General features: G+C 42.8%; 1 protein-coding gene across 6 annotated transcripts in view; it reads right to left on the bottom strand.

The window, feature by feature from the left end:
• Window positions 1–13,583, bottom strand: part of ABHD6 (abhydrolase domain containing 6, acylglycerol lipase) — a 48,309-nt gene that overhangs the window by 19,182 nt on the left and 15,544 nt on the right. For 4 of the 6 annotated variants that reach the window (XM_086367228.1, XM_086367226.1, XM_086367229.1 and 1 more), the window contains one exon: window positions 7,220–7,372. The exons of the other annotated variants lie outside the window; for them this stretch is intronic. In XM_086367228.1, the coding sequence (XP_086223354.1) occupies window positions 7,220–7,338 (119 nt within the window). In that variant the 5' untranslated portion in view covers window positions 7,339–7,372. The remainder of the gene's footprint in view (window positions 1–7,219; window positions 7,373–13,583) is intronic. 6 annotated transcript variants of the gene reach the window in all.

Genomic DNA, 13,583 nt, shown 5'->3' on the forward strand with positions numbered 1-13,583 from the left:
CCACTTAGCATAATGCTTTCAAAGTTCATCCATTTTCTACACTACATCAGAATTTTTTTCCTTTGTAAGGTTGAATAATATCCCACTGTATGTATATACCACATTTTGTTTATCATTCATGGGTTGATGGACATTTGAATTATTTCCATTCTGTTGGCAATTATGAATAACACTGCTATGTACATTGGTAAATAAGGATCTGTTTGAGTCCTTGCTTTCAATACTTTGATGTATATACCCAGAAGTAGAAGAGTTGGATCATATAGTAATCCTAATGGTGCTCCCCCAGTGGCTCAGCGGTGTCAGAGAATCTGCCTGCAAGCCAGGAGATGCAGGTTCGATCCCTGGGTTGGGAACATCTCCTAGAGGAGGAAATGGCAACCCTGTCCAGTATTCTTGCCTGGGAAATCCCAAGGACAGAGGAGCCTGGCGGGCTGCAGTCCATGAGGTCGCAAACAATTGGACATGACTGAGTGCACACACGCGCACACACGCACACAGAGTAATTCTGTGTTAAACTTTCTGAGGAACACCTAAACTTCTGCATGGTAGTTATACCACTTTACATTTCTACCAGCAAAGTGCAAAGGTTCCAACTTCTCTACATACTCACCAAAACTTGCTATTTTTCATTTTTTTAAAAACTAACATCTATCCTAATGTGTGTATAGTATATCATGAGGTTTTGATTTGCATGTTCCCTAATAATAAGGATGTTGAATATTCATTTCTTTTTATAGAAATGCAGTTTATATACCCTAAAATTCACCCTTTTAAATAGTACAACTGATGAGTATTTAGTGTTCATAAAGTTATACAACCATCACCATTAATCCTGGAACATTTCCATCAAAAAGAAACTCAACTACCCACTTAAAAAACAGTTAAAAAGGTAAATTTTGTATTGTGTATATTTTACCACAATAAAAAAGAGAAAGAAATCCATACCCATTATCACTCACTTCCCATCTCCCTCCCCTTGCACCTCCTGGCATCCACTAGTTCACTTCAAGTCTCTATGGATTCTACACATTTTCTATAAGTGGGTCTATTCAATATGTGGCCTTTTGTGTCTGATACATTTTACTTAACATGTTTTCAAGTTCATTCATTATAGAATGTATCAGTACTTCATTCCTTTTTTCTTTTTTTTGGATTTTAAAAAATGATTACAGGATTTTCTATTAAATGGTAGTAAGTGATACAGAATTCTATCATTTTCGGTTGACCCATCATGATACAATAGGATTAAGCAAATAACAGTTATATATCCACAATAGTAAAAGATGCTCAGTTTTCACAGTCAATAGCCAGACAAAAAATAAAAGATAATTACAGTTGCAAGCCATAATGGAAACATGGTTAACCTAACTATATAAAATACATACATACAATTTGGGGGGTTAAGTAGAGTGATGTGTTAAGTAGAAGTGCATATGTACACAGGTTTTCACCTGCCCAGCCAGTCCACATCTTTTACTTGGTACATTTAATGTGTTTACATATAAGCTTACTCCTTGGAAGGAAAGTTATGACCAACCTACACAGCATATTCAAAAGCAGAGACATTACTCTGCCAACAAAGGTCCATCTAGTCAAGGCCATGGTTTTCCCAGGAGTCATGTATGGATGTGAGAGTTGGACTATAAAGAAAGCTGAGCACCAAAAAATTGATGCTTTTGAACTGTGGTGTTGGAGACGACTCTTGAGAGTCCCTTGGATTGCAAGGAGATCCAACCAGTCCATCCTAAAGGAGATCAGTCCTGGGTGTTCACTGGAAGGACTGATGCGGAAGCTGAACCACCAATACTTTGGCCACCTGATGCAAAGAGCTGATTCATTTGAAAAGACCCTGATGCTGGGAAAGATTGAGGGCAGGAGGAGAAGGGGACGACAGAGGATGAGATGGTTGGATGGCATCACCGACTCAAAGGACATGAGTTTGGGTAGGCTCCAGGAGTTGGTGATGGACAGGGAGGCCTGGCACGCTGTGGTTCATGGAGTCGCAAAGAGTCAGACACGACTGAACAACTGAACTAAACTGAACCGATAAGGTAATTATCAATGCATATGATCCTATTACCATTTTCTTAATTGTTCTGGGTTTATTTTGTGTAGGTCTTTTCCTTCTCTTATGTTTCCTGCCTAGAGAAGTTCCTTTAGCATTTTTAATAAAGCTGGTTTGGTGGCGCTGAATTCTCTTAACTATTGCTTTTCTGGAAAGTTTTTCATTTCTCAACAGAAACTCTACAAGCCAGAAGGGAATCGTGTGATATATTTAAAATGATCAAAGGGAAGAACATACAACCACGAATACTCTACCCACCAAGACTCTCATTCATATTTGATGGAGAAATCAAAAGTATTTCATTCCTTTCTCAGGCTAAATAATATTCCATTGTATGGATAGGTCACATTTGTTTATCCACTTATCTGTTGATGGACATTTGAGTTGTTTCCACCTCTCAGCTCGTAGGGATAATGCCACTATGAACATACATATACCAGTTTTCCTGTGGATATATGTTTTCTGTTCTCTTGAGTGTTCTCATTTCACCTAAGAGTAGAATTTCTGGGTCATATAGCAGCTTTTTTTTTTTTTTTAACCTTTTTTAACCTTTTGAGGAATTCCCAGATTGTATTCCAAAATGTCTGCATCATTTCACATTCCCACTAGCAAAATACGAGGGACCCAACTGCTCTACATCCTTCACTTTTGTTTTTTAGAGTAACTTTCCACGGAAGTATAAAGAATATAGAAAGGCACACATATTATAAGTGTACAGCCCGATGAATCTGCACAGAGGGAATGAGCCCACCACCTGCCACCCAGATCAGGGTCTAGACTACGAGTAGCATCACAGATGCTTTACCTCCTAAAGGTGACCACTGGCTCCCCTTCAAACAAGAGGGTTTTACATGTGTAGGACTTTATCATACAGTAAGTTCTTATTTGTATTTGACTACTTCCACTTGATATTATGTTTGTAAGGATCATTCATGTTGTAAAAGATAGCACTATTTCTTTCCTTATGGTAAATGGTATCAGTAAAAGACTTTAAATGTTCTTTTTGTTTGTTGCTATAAAATAAGAATAAAACTGATTTTTTTTTTAATACATTGCCATGTTGACTAATGCAAGGTTTCGGACTTTCTTTATCTCAAGCCAACATTCCTGAACTATCTTTATTTATTTATTCATTTTTAAATTTATTTATTTTTAATTCCACTGTGTAGCATGTGGAATTTTAGTTCCCAGACCATGAACCCATGTCCTCTGCAGTGGAAGCACAGAGTCTTAACCACTGGACTGCCAGGGAAGTCCCTGCTAACTTATCTTGTATTTAGCAATCTTGCCAAATTCACTTTTTAATTCTAATAAATAATCGACAGATATCATTATTATTCCAGACTTTCTATGTACACAATCAAACCATCTGAAACATCAGTTTATTTATTTTTTTCTAATTCTTATCTGCTTCTTTCTTACTTATATGATTTCTTGATTGCACAACTGAGTTTCTTTGGGAAAACAAAAATCTTTTAAAATGTCAGTTTTTTTCATCCTGCGAACAGTACTGACAGCTTATACAATGAAAACCAGAGTGGCCCCTGATGTCACCCACAGTGGCAATGGCATCCTCAGCATGGCTCTCTGTGGACTCTCTTGGCCAAGCACATGGTGCCTCCTGCAGGAGCAACCACAGTCCCCACCACTGTGGGACTGTGCCGGCCACACTCCAGGGACACTTAGACCCAGAGAGGGCTGTTGCCAAGACTGGCTGTGGCCCACTGGGGACACTGCTGCTGAGCCCTGAGGAGCTCAGGAGACCCACAGGGAAGTCCAGGGACAGAGGGAACCTGAGAGGCCCTCCTCACACCTGCGTGCTCACTCAGCAGGGAGGCTCGGCGTCTCTGGGATGCCCAGCTACCTCTGTGGGCTCCTCTGGTGGCTCAGCGGTAAAGAGTCCACCTGCAATGAAGGAGCCACAGGAGACGTGTGTTCGATCCACGGGTGGGGAAGATTCCCTGGAGGAGGGCATGGCAACCCACTGCAGTATTCTTGCCTGGAGAATCACACGCACACAGGAGCCTGGCGGGCTACAGTCCAGGGGGTCACAAAGACTTGGACACAACTGAGTGACTAAGCAGCGGCAACAGCAGTTACCCGTGCTGCCTGCTGTTCCTGTTCATGTTGCGATCCTGAAAATTAACTAAACTAAGCCAAGTCTGCAGGGGGAACCTACAGGCGGTGGTCACGGGCAGCTGAGTGACTGAAGGCCTTTGGAGGAGTAGCTGTGGTTAAGGGACATGGGGACTGACATAAAGCTGCTCATCCTATGACAACCACTGTGTCAGCGTCACTCACGGTGAGGTGATTTGAAGGAAACAGGCTGTGCGTCTCGGTGGGGTGGGGGGAGCCGCTCACAGGACTTTGGGCAGCTCTCTGCAGTGGTATTACGGGTTCTAATACTATAATCACAGCCCCCATGCCACAACACTACCCGGCATAATCCGCAAGGATTTCCATCCAACAGCCAACTGGGGTTGCTTCTTGGCCTGTGTGGCCGAGTTCATGAAATAAAGAGCATTGTGTTCATCCTCCAGCTACAGCTCTGAGCAGAGTGACAGGCCGGGGCAGGATTTACAGTCACATGCGTCTGTGGGGTGAAATAAAGGGCTGAGTGTTCTCTGTGGGGCCTCTCTGAATTTTGCTGGTATTACTTGTTAATAGAATCTGCCTGCAATGCAGGAGACCTGGGTTTGATCCCTGGGTTGGGGAGATCCCCTGGAGAAGGGAAAGGCTACCCACTCCAGTATTCTGGCCTGGAGAGTTCCATGGACTGTATAGTCCATGGGGTCACAAAGAGTCAGACACGACTGAGTGACTTCCACTTCACTGAACTTCACTTGTTAATAAAAGTGAATTCTATGCGATGAGGCATTCTTCATAATAGCCAAAAAGTGGAACCAACACAAATGTCCATTTGAATGAATCACATGTGGTATAAACCATACCATGGACCACTATTCAGTCATCACAATGAATGAAGTACAGATACATGCTGCAGCACAGGTGAGCCTTGAAAAGTGCAAGAAGCCAGACACAAAAATGTCACCAACAGGAAAATCCAAAAAGACAGATTACTAGTTGCTCGGGGATGAAGAGAGAAAACAGGGAGTACCTGTTAACAGGTATGGGGGTTCTTTTGAGGGGAGATGAGAATATTCTCAATTAGATGGTGGTAATTCACAATACTGTGAATATGTTAAAACCAATTAAATGTATGCTTTAAAATGTGAAGTCTAAACCACATTAGTTTTAACTCAAAAAAGTCAATTATTTGCAATGACATTAATTTTCTCTTGAAAAATCAAGCATCAAAATTATTCTAACAGTCCTAAAGCTTTCTCCATGATGGCCTGAGGAACTTGGGGGTGGGGGACTGTGCAGCACAGAGGCTGGTTTCCACACGTGGTTGGTAGAAACAGCCTTTGGGTGGAACAATCACACCTCTGTTTGCAGCCACATCCAAGGTTATGGGACACATCGTGGAGCTGCACCCTCTGCTTCACTTTGACTTAAGAAACATGGAATTTGTGTGTGCAGGTCCACAGTGCCCCTGCAGGACTGAGTGGGGCACACCACTCTGGTCTCTCCCCGTCAGGGGTCCCATAGGCGTCTTGACCCCACAGCACTCCTGCTGTGCTGGAGTGCTGCAAGGCAATGGCCTCTAAGCAGCCAGAGTCTTAGCTTCATCAACACAGAGGTGGGTGTTGGGTGACCCACTAAAGGGGTCATCACCTCCCCACAAGAGAGAGTGAAAGATGAAAGCTCCCTTCTGTTCAATTAGCTTCTTTTCAAGGATCAGAGCCTGGCTGGCAGGCGGAAAATTCCACACTCTAATGAAACAAAAGGGAGCCAGAAGGGAGGGTGGATAAAGGGCACAAGCACAGTTTCCCTGCATTCTTCCTTGTGGGGCTCAGAAGGTAGTCCTATGTTTCAGAAGTCCTGGTTAAATCTCAATGTGCTTCCCTATGGCACAGAGACGAACCAGGTTGATTTCAGTACTTCCGCCTTCATGGGATAAATTCATGGGCGTGTGAGGGGTGATTTTCTCTGGTAAATGGACTGCGGTATGAAAAGTTACTGAAGTACATCATGAGAAATCCTCTCTCTTTTCAACCATAAACCTGCTTTCATCAAAGGAGAAAAGCTCTGCAACTCTCACACCTCTCAGCTTTTGTAACAAAGAGAAAGGAGTCAATCCTTGGCAAGCAATGGTATCTAGGCTAGAATTCATGAACAGAGTGTAAAGCATTGTGCTCATTTTTACTTTTTATATTAATTTATTGTTTGTGGCAAGGATGGCAAGCTTTCCACTAAAGGTAGTGATATTTATGTCACTCAGAAATTAATGTAAGATTTTGTTTTAAAGTCATTTACTCTAAAGAAAACACAAAAGAAAACTAGAGGTGGTGTGCTAACAAGGAAAGAAGCATGAGAATGATTTAAGAATGACAGAAGTTTTGGAAACTTTTTTTCCTGTCACTTTACTAATGAACACTTTTAGACAAATCAAAAAACATTCTGTCCTATCCATGCCATGTCCATGATTCTGGTGTTTCTAACTCATTTTTCAGTGATTATCACCATACCTGTCAAAACATCACTGGATCAGAATCCAATGACCAAGAAAAACCAAATGCCTCCTACGAATGCACGCAGAATCAGTGATTTTGGGAGAGAGAGTGGTCTCCTGAGCAAAGACACCATTGGAAACCTGGAAGAATTTACCTGGGGAGAAGCTACCAGTACCAATTCTTCAGGAACATTCCCAACATTCCCAAGGACAAAAAGGACACCTTTCAACTTTTCTGTAAGTCTGAAATGAGTGCTCAGTCACTCGGTCATCTCTGACTCTGCGACCCCATAGATTGTAGCCCGTCAGTCTCCTCTGTCTATGGGATTTTCCAGGCAAGAATACTGGAGTAGGTTGCCATTTTCTCCTCCAGGGGATCTTTCCAACCCAGGAGTCAAACCCATGTCTCTTATGTCTCCTGCACTGGCAGGGAGGGTCCTTACCACTAGCGCCACCTGGGAAGCCCCCACGTCTGGAATATTTCATGATAAATGTCGAACAGCCACAACCACAAAGCAAAGAAAGCGGTATGATCATGATGCCCTTGAAAATTCTGAACTGTAAAATGAACTTACCAGTAATAGATTCTTATCAGGGCTGAAGGCCACAGGAGAAAAGAGGCTACGAATGCCAGGATCGGCAGGGCCAGCGTCCCGCCCGCGATCACAAACATGTTAACCACGTCAAGATCCATCCTGCTCTTTAGGTCTGGCTTATACCTAGAGGGGCTGAAAAGACAGACAGCACTGAAACTCTGTCTCAAGAGACAAGGTGAAGAAGCAAAGTGGAAGTGAGAAGTGAACAACCCAGAATGAAGAGAAGGATCAGGAGGAAAAAAGTGTAGGTAATGAGGAATCCTTGAGATGATATTTTTTTTAAGCTATAAAGGAAATTTTAAGAACAATTGGGGAAATTTGAGTAAGAACTGGTTATTAGACAACATTATTAGATCAGTGACTACAGTGATGAAGTAGTGGTTATGTTTATATGTAAGAAAACATCCTTGCTCATAGCATTTGCTGAAGTAAATATTAAGGGCTAAAATATAGTAATATCTGCTACTCACTTTTAAAAGTTGAGGAAGAAAAAATGTATATATGTGTTTGTGCGTATGTGTGTGTGTAGAGAAGGGAGAAATAAAGTAAAGGTGGTGAAACGTACTGGTGAACCCAGCTGTAACCTTCAACTTTCCTATTAGGTTTGCAATTTTTAAAAAATAAAAATTAGAGGATAGAAGACCTGAAAGACAGAGAAAGAGAGAAAGAAAGAACACGTGCATATGAATGCCTATCTATATACAGAATATCACTGGAAGGTATACATGAAACCAGTAATAGCAGTTGCATCTGAAGTGGGCAATCAGGTAGCTGGGAGTCAGGGACAGAGGGAAACTTGCTTTTCACAGTCTACCTTTTAAAATCTTTTGGTTATTTATCATGTACATGCATGAAATGAAGTGTTAGTTGCTCAGTTGTGTCTGACTCTTTGTGACCCCATGGACTGTGCCTGCCAAGCTCCTCTGCCCATGGGATTCTTCAGGCAAGATTACTGGAGTGGGGTGCCAATACTTTCTCCAGGGGATCTTCCCAAAACCCATGGATCAAACCTCAGTCTCCTGCATTGCATGCAGATTTTTTACTGTCTGAGCCACCAGGGAAGCCCTATTCATATATGGGTTATTCAAAAATAAGTAACACAATAAAAATTTAGGAGGGAACACGTCAACATCCGAGCTTCCAATGCACTTTCTGATGTCCTCCCAAAGACTTGGAGGACACATGTGCAGGCTAGAATGGGAGCCCCAGGAGGGCAGGGACTGTATCCCCAGCACCCAGACTGGGGCCTGACCCATTTCCAAGGGCTCTGGAAGTCACCTCTCAATTAGAGGCCCCCACCCAGTTCTGTCTCATGAACAACACGGTTTATTTTCCATAGAATTTAAAAAGTATTTCAAGTTCCATCATCCTCCCCAGTAGAGAAGACAACGCCTGCTGGGATCTGTTGGTCAGGTGTGGCCCTTTGTCACCTGAGGACTCCGTCACTTGTGTTAAGTGTGCGTCTCACTAACATAAAAAGGACTCTTCTTCAAGAAAAAGCACACATCTAGCAAATCATGGTCTTCTTTATATTTCCTGTGAAACAGAGAGCTCTGCCCCATACACCTCTATCAACTGATGTGTACTTCAACTATATAATGATTTCATGATGGCACAGTATGACCTCAAGCCCACTGAGTGTGGGGGTCAGCCCACTTCCTCTGCAAAGGGCAGATGATACATAGTTCAGCATTGTGGGTCATAGGTCTCTGTCATAACTACTCAAGCTGCCTTTGCAGTGAGACAGCAGCCGTACAACATGAAATGAATGGGTGTGACCATATCCCAGTAAGACTTTACTGTAAAAAACAGGCTTCGGGTTGTAATTTGCTAAACCTTGACACAGTATACCAACCTCATCAAACAGGCATGGTGAGAGCTTTATCCACTGCAGATGGTGACTGCAGCCATGAAATTAAAAGATGTTTACTCCTTGGAAGGAAAGTTATGACCAACCTAGACAGCATATTAAAAAGCAGAGACATTACTTTGCCAACCAAGGTCCATCTAGTCAAGGCTATGGTTTTCCAGTGGTCATGTATGGATGTGAGAGTTGGACTGTGAAGAAGGCTGAGCGCCAAAGAATTGATGCTTTTGAACTCTGATGTTCCAGAAGACTCTTGAGAGTCCCTTGGACTGCAAGGAGATCCAACCAGTCCATCCTAAGGGAAATTGGTCCTGGGTGTTCACTGGAAGGACTGATGTTGAAGCTGAAACTCCAATACTTTGGCCACCTCACGCGAAGAGTTGACTCATTGAAAAAGACCCTGATGCCCCCCTGATTGGGGGCAGGAGGAGAAGGGGACGACAGAGGATGAGATGGCTGGATGGCATCACCGACTCGATGGACATGAGTTTGGGTAAACTCCGGGAGTTGGTGATAGACATAGAGGCCTGGCGTGCTGCGATTCATGCGGTCGCAAAGAGCCAGACACGACTGAGTGACTGACCTGAACTGAACTGAATAGGCTGAAGCAACAAAGGCACAGAGAGGCTGAGTAACAGATTACTGACTTGGACCCACTCTCTTTGCTCCTAACTCCACATCCTCTGACCTTTTTTTTTTTCAAATGGCCTTTCCTCAGATTTTATAACATCTTTGCTGTTAAATAACCACATTCATCACCCCAAATTTCTTCACGAAGATGTGATGTCTCCATTTAGATGTTTGGTCTCTTGTGAGAGGCTTGGTGAAACAAGCTCCTTAGTCCAGAGGGGGAGGCAGAGGCATCTGTAGATGGTCCTTTCAGTTCCATACACACTCTACCTGGGGACAGCCCTGAGTCTACAGCAATGAAAGCTGCTGCCTTCTCAGTGGCACGAGCACTGCCTGTGCTTCTGACTCAACTCTTCCCTCCGTTTCTCAGTCACTGTAAACAGCTTTTTTCCAGCCCACTTATATCACTCACTGGCCTCTTTCTCTTCCTAGAACCAGAGCTCCTTGAGGATAGGAATAATGCTACATGGGTGTTCTCAGTGCCTAGAATAGCACAGGACACAAATAAGGTACAAACAAATTAATAACAAAGTTACAACGTGGGTTCAATCCTGTTTGTTTTAGGGACAGCCATCCCCAATGATGTTGACTATTTTCTCTTTCAATAATTACAAAACTCCCAAGAGGAGTCACCTATTTAATGCTGGGTACAATTTATGATGCTAAAAAGGCCTCACTGTCAAGGGGTAAGCAAATTCATGGCAGAGTGAAGGGAATTTTACAGATCTGTTTGAAGACTGTGGGTCACAAAACAGTTGATGAAGATGGGGGCTGTCAGATTCAAGAGGACTTTTCTTCATCACATAAAGAGTGCTGAGGGTCACCATGAATTCTGATTCCTGAGCCGCAGGAAGTTAATTACATGATGTTCTTTTAGACTAGGAATTAGAACATTTTATGCCCAAAGCCATATTACGTCACTGACTCTGACACTGGCGATGGGAACTCCAACTTGAAGGCATGATCATCAAAAAGAAACCTCATTAAAAAAAAAAAAAAAAACTTCATGGCTTCATCAGTGCCTGCTACGGACGTCACAGTCAGTTTGGGGGAAGGTTCGATCTGGCTCCATTCTGCATTCAATGATAGAATAAAGTCTTTGCTAAGGACATTTTGCAGAGCAGCATCAATTTAGCAAGTCTTGGACTTGTTACAGAGACTCCTGCGTACTTTCCCTGATGAGGTCAAATACAGCCAGGCCCTGAGTGAAGCCACTAATGTTTTCTGAGGTGTCTATATACAGGTCTGGCCATTATTCCTACCTCTATGACATCCTTCTTCTGACAAAGGACTTGTATTTAAAAAGGCAGCTGCCTAGAAAAAAAAATTAACAAAAAAAAAGGCAGCTGCCTACCCTGCTGGGGTTTGTTCACAGGAAGCTCTATGTGCCCAAGGGGGAAGCTGGGCACAGAAAAACTGAAGCCTTATGAGCCTGGAATCACCAATGACTGAACATCAACTAAGGGGTAGAACACGGGGCGCCCCTAAGCACAGGCCCACACAGCAGGCATCTGCAAGATGACTTCAGGCAGCAGAACACTCAGGCTATCTGACACCAGGTGACAGTCCCATACAACCTGAGAAAGTCATCTTTTTTTTTTCAGTTCTTTTCCTGTCTTGCTTAGGTCAAAGAGAAACTATGAGGGTGGTTATTAAATAGCTATCTAACCCCTGAGCCTCCTGCAGGGAACAGTACCTAGCTATTTAATAGCACTGTTTCTTTGTGTTGATTTTTATGGATATTTTCAATTTATGGTAGTGATGCAAATTAATTTAAAAGGAGGAACTAATTTAAAGAAAATGCTAACTAGGTGATACATGGATCTGGTGAACATCTTGGTGGTGACATGAATGGCTGCCAGGGTAGATGTGAGTGATGGACAGGCCCCAGGTTGGGGGCGGGGCGCTCAGGCTGGCCCTTTCACACTTTGACTGTGAGACCTTGGTTTCCTCATTTAATAATGAGAACATTCATCCATAGTAATGAGAACATTCATCCAAAACACCTTTTCTGTCTTTTCCTACTCTGGTGGCTTAAAACACTTCTGAAATTATGCCAGATAACTGAAGACTAGGATCTGGCTTGCCCAGCAGGAGAATCTTCCTGCCTGTTACATTTTCCCTGGAACCTAAAACAGTATCTAGGAAATATTAATACTTGGTGCTTGGTAATGTTTGAGTGTTTGATAATGTTTGAATAGATTGAAAAAGAAAAATGCACCCGTTTTACATATCTGGTGCATCAGGTGAGGCTCCCAACACGTAAAGACAGTGACTTTAGCAGCTCTGCAGCACAGTCTGAAATGAGGGACATCAGCAAGGAGAGGCCGCCTTTATGGCACAAGGGAGGGTAACACACTCTCACCCAGAGACCCGGACCTGCCACATGGCCTTTCCCGGGTATCATTTAAGCTGTGCATTTGGGGCCTTTATCTCTGAATGCAGGGACAAAGATTAATCAGACTCCAATAAACATCTGGACTCAAGTTCCCAAGTTTAGTCTGGGGTGAGAGGTTAGGTGTAATGCGTCACAGTTGTCTTTTAACATACTCTCTGACCTTTAAAACCCGTCCTTCTGAGTACTGACACGTTAAATCTTAAGATATAAAGCAAAATTCCAAACAGAACATAAAACACTTTCATGGAATCTTGGCTTCCCCTAGACATCTACTCATAGGCCATCAGACTTGACACACTAACATCCTGGTCTCTTCAAAAAGAGGAATATTTTTTTAAAAACTATAGCAAAAATACTTTAGCCACCAGATGCGAAGCACTGACTCTTTGGAAAAGACCCTGATGCTGGGAAAGATTGAAGGCAGGAAGAGAAGTCCCCTGAAACAGGATGACATGGTTGGATGGCATCACTGACTCACTGGACATGAGTTTCAGCAAGCTCTGGGAGTTGGTGATGGACAGGGAAGCCTGGCGTGCTGCAGTCCATGGGGTCCCAAAGAGCTGGAACATGACTGAGTGATTGAACAACAACAAAATAGCAAAAATAATGACCATGGCCACTACCACCATGGCCAAAGACAGAAGAGCAATAGCCTCCATGTACTGAGTGACTGTCGCATGCCAGGTTCTGCGTAGATGGTTTATATACAGCCTCTCATTTTATCCCCCACAATGCTGGGAGTAGGAAGCACTTCTCCCACCTTAAAGATGGAGGAATAAAGACTAAAGAAGTTTACGAGTGCCCCCAAGGTCACCTGACTGGTATGCGGCATGGGCTGCATTTCAGTCCAGTCCTGCAGGTATGTCTGCTTCTTTGCCTTCTCTCAGCACTTACTAAGCAGGTATTTATTGTGCATCAGTTACACAAAAGGCACGGAGTTCACTGTCCCCTTCAACATTCTTTGTACTTCTCCAGAAGTATTTTGAGAGCAAGTAACATGCTAACTTTACAAGTTAACAAGTTACCACCATATTCTTGCTGGTGTCTTTTAAAAACTAACCAGTGCTGCTTATGATTTTTTTTTAATTCTGCAATATGCAAATTCTTTCCAAAGAATATACTCCTGAAATCTGAGTATAAAATCCCAGCTGTTAAACATTTTTGCATCTACCCAACACTAATTTCTGAAACTAGACTCTTGTAAAGATAAACCAGTTTCTCAAAACTATCAGTAATGATCAATAGCTAAAAAAAAAAAACATAAAGGCACTAAGACTCTCTTGTGTGGAAGTCCCAGGATTGAAGAGAGAAAATAATTAGAGACACAAACAGTTCACACTCCTTGTCACATCTATCTCTTCCATTATGGAGGAAAACCACACCGAACATTCCAAGGAAGCAGTTAAGCTTGTCCAGTCCATCACTGAAAGTGTGGCATGACCCTAGGA

Source organism: Bos grunniens, chromosome 22, assembly GCF_055505025.1.
Source record: "Bos grunniens cultivar Pamir isolate PY7600 chromosome 22, Bosgru_T2T1.0, whole genome shotgun sequence".
Taxonomy (NCBI): Eukaryota; Metazoa; Chordata; class Mammalia; order Artiodactyla; family Bovidae; genus Bos; species Bos grunniens.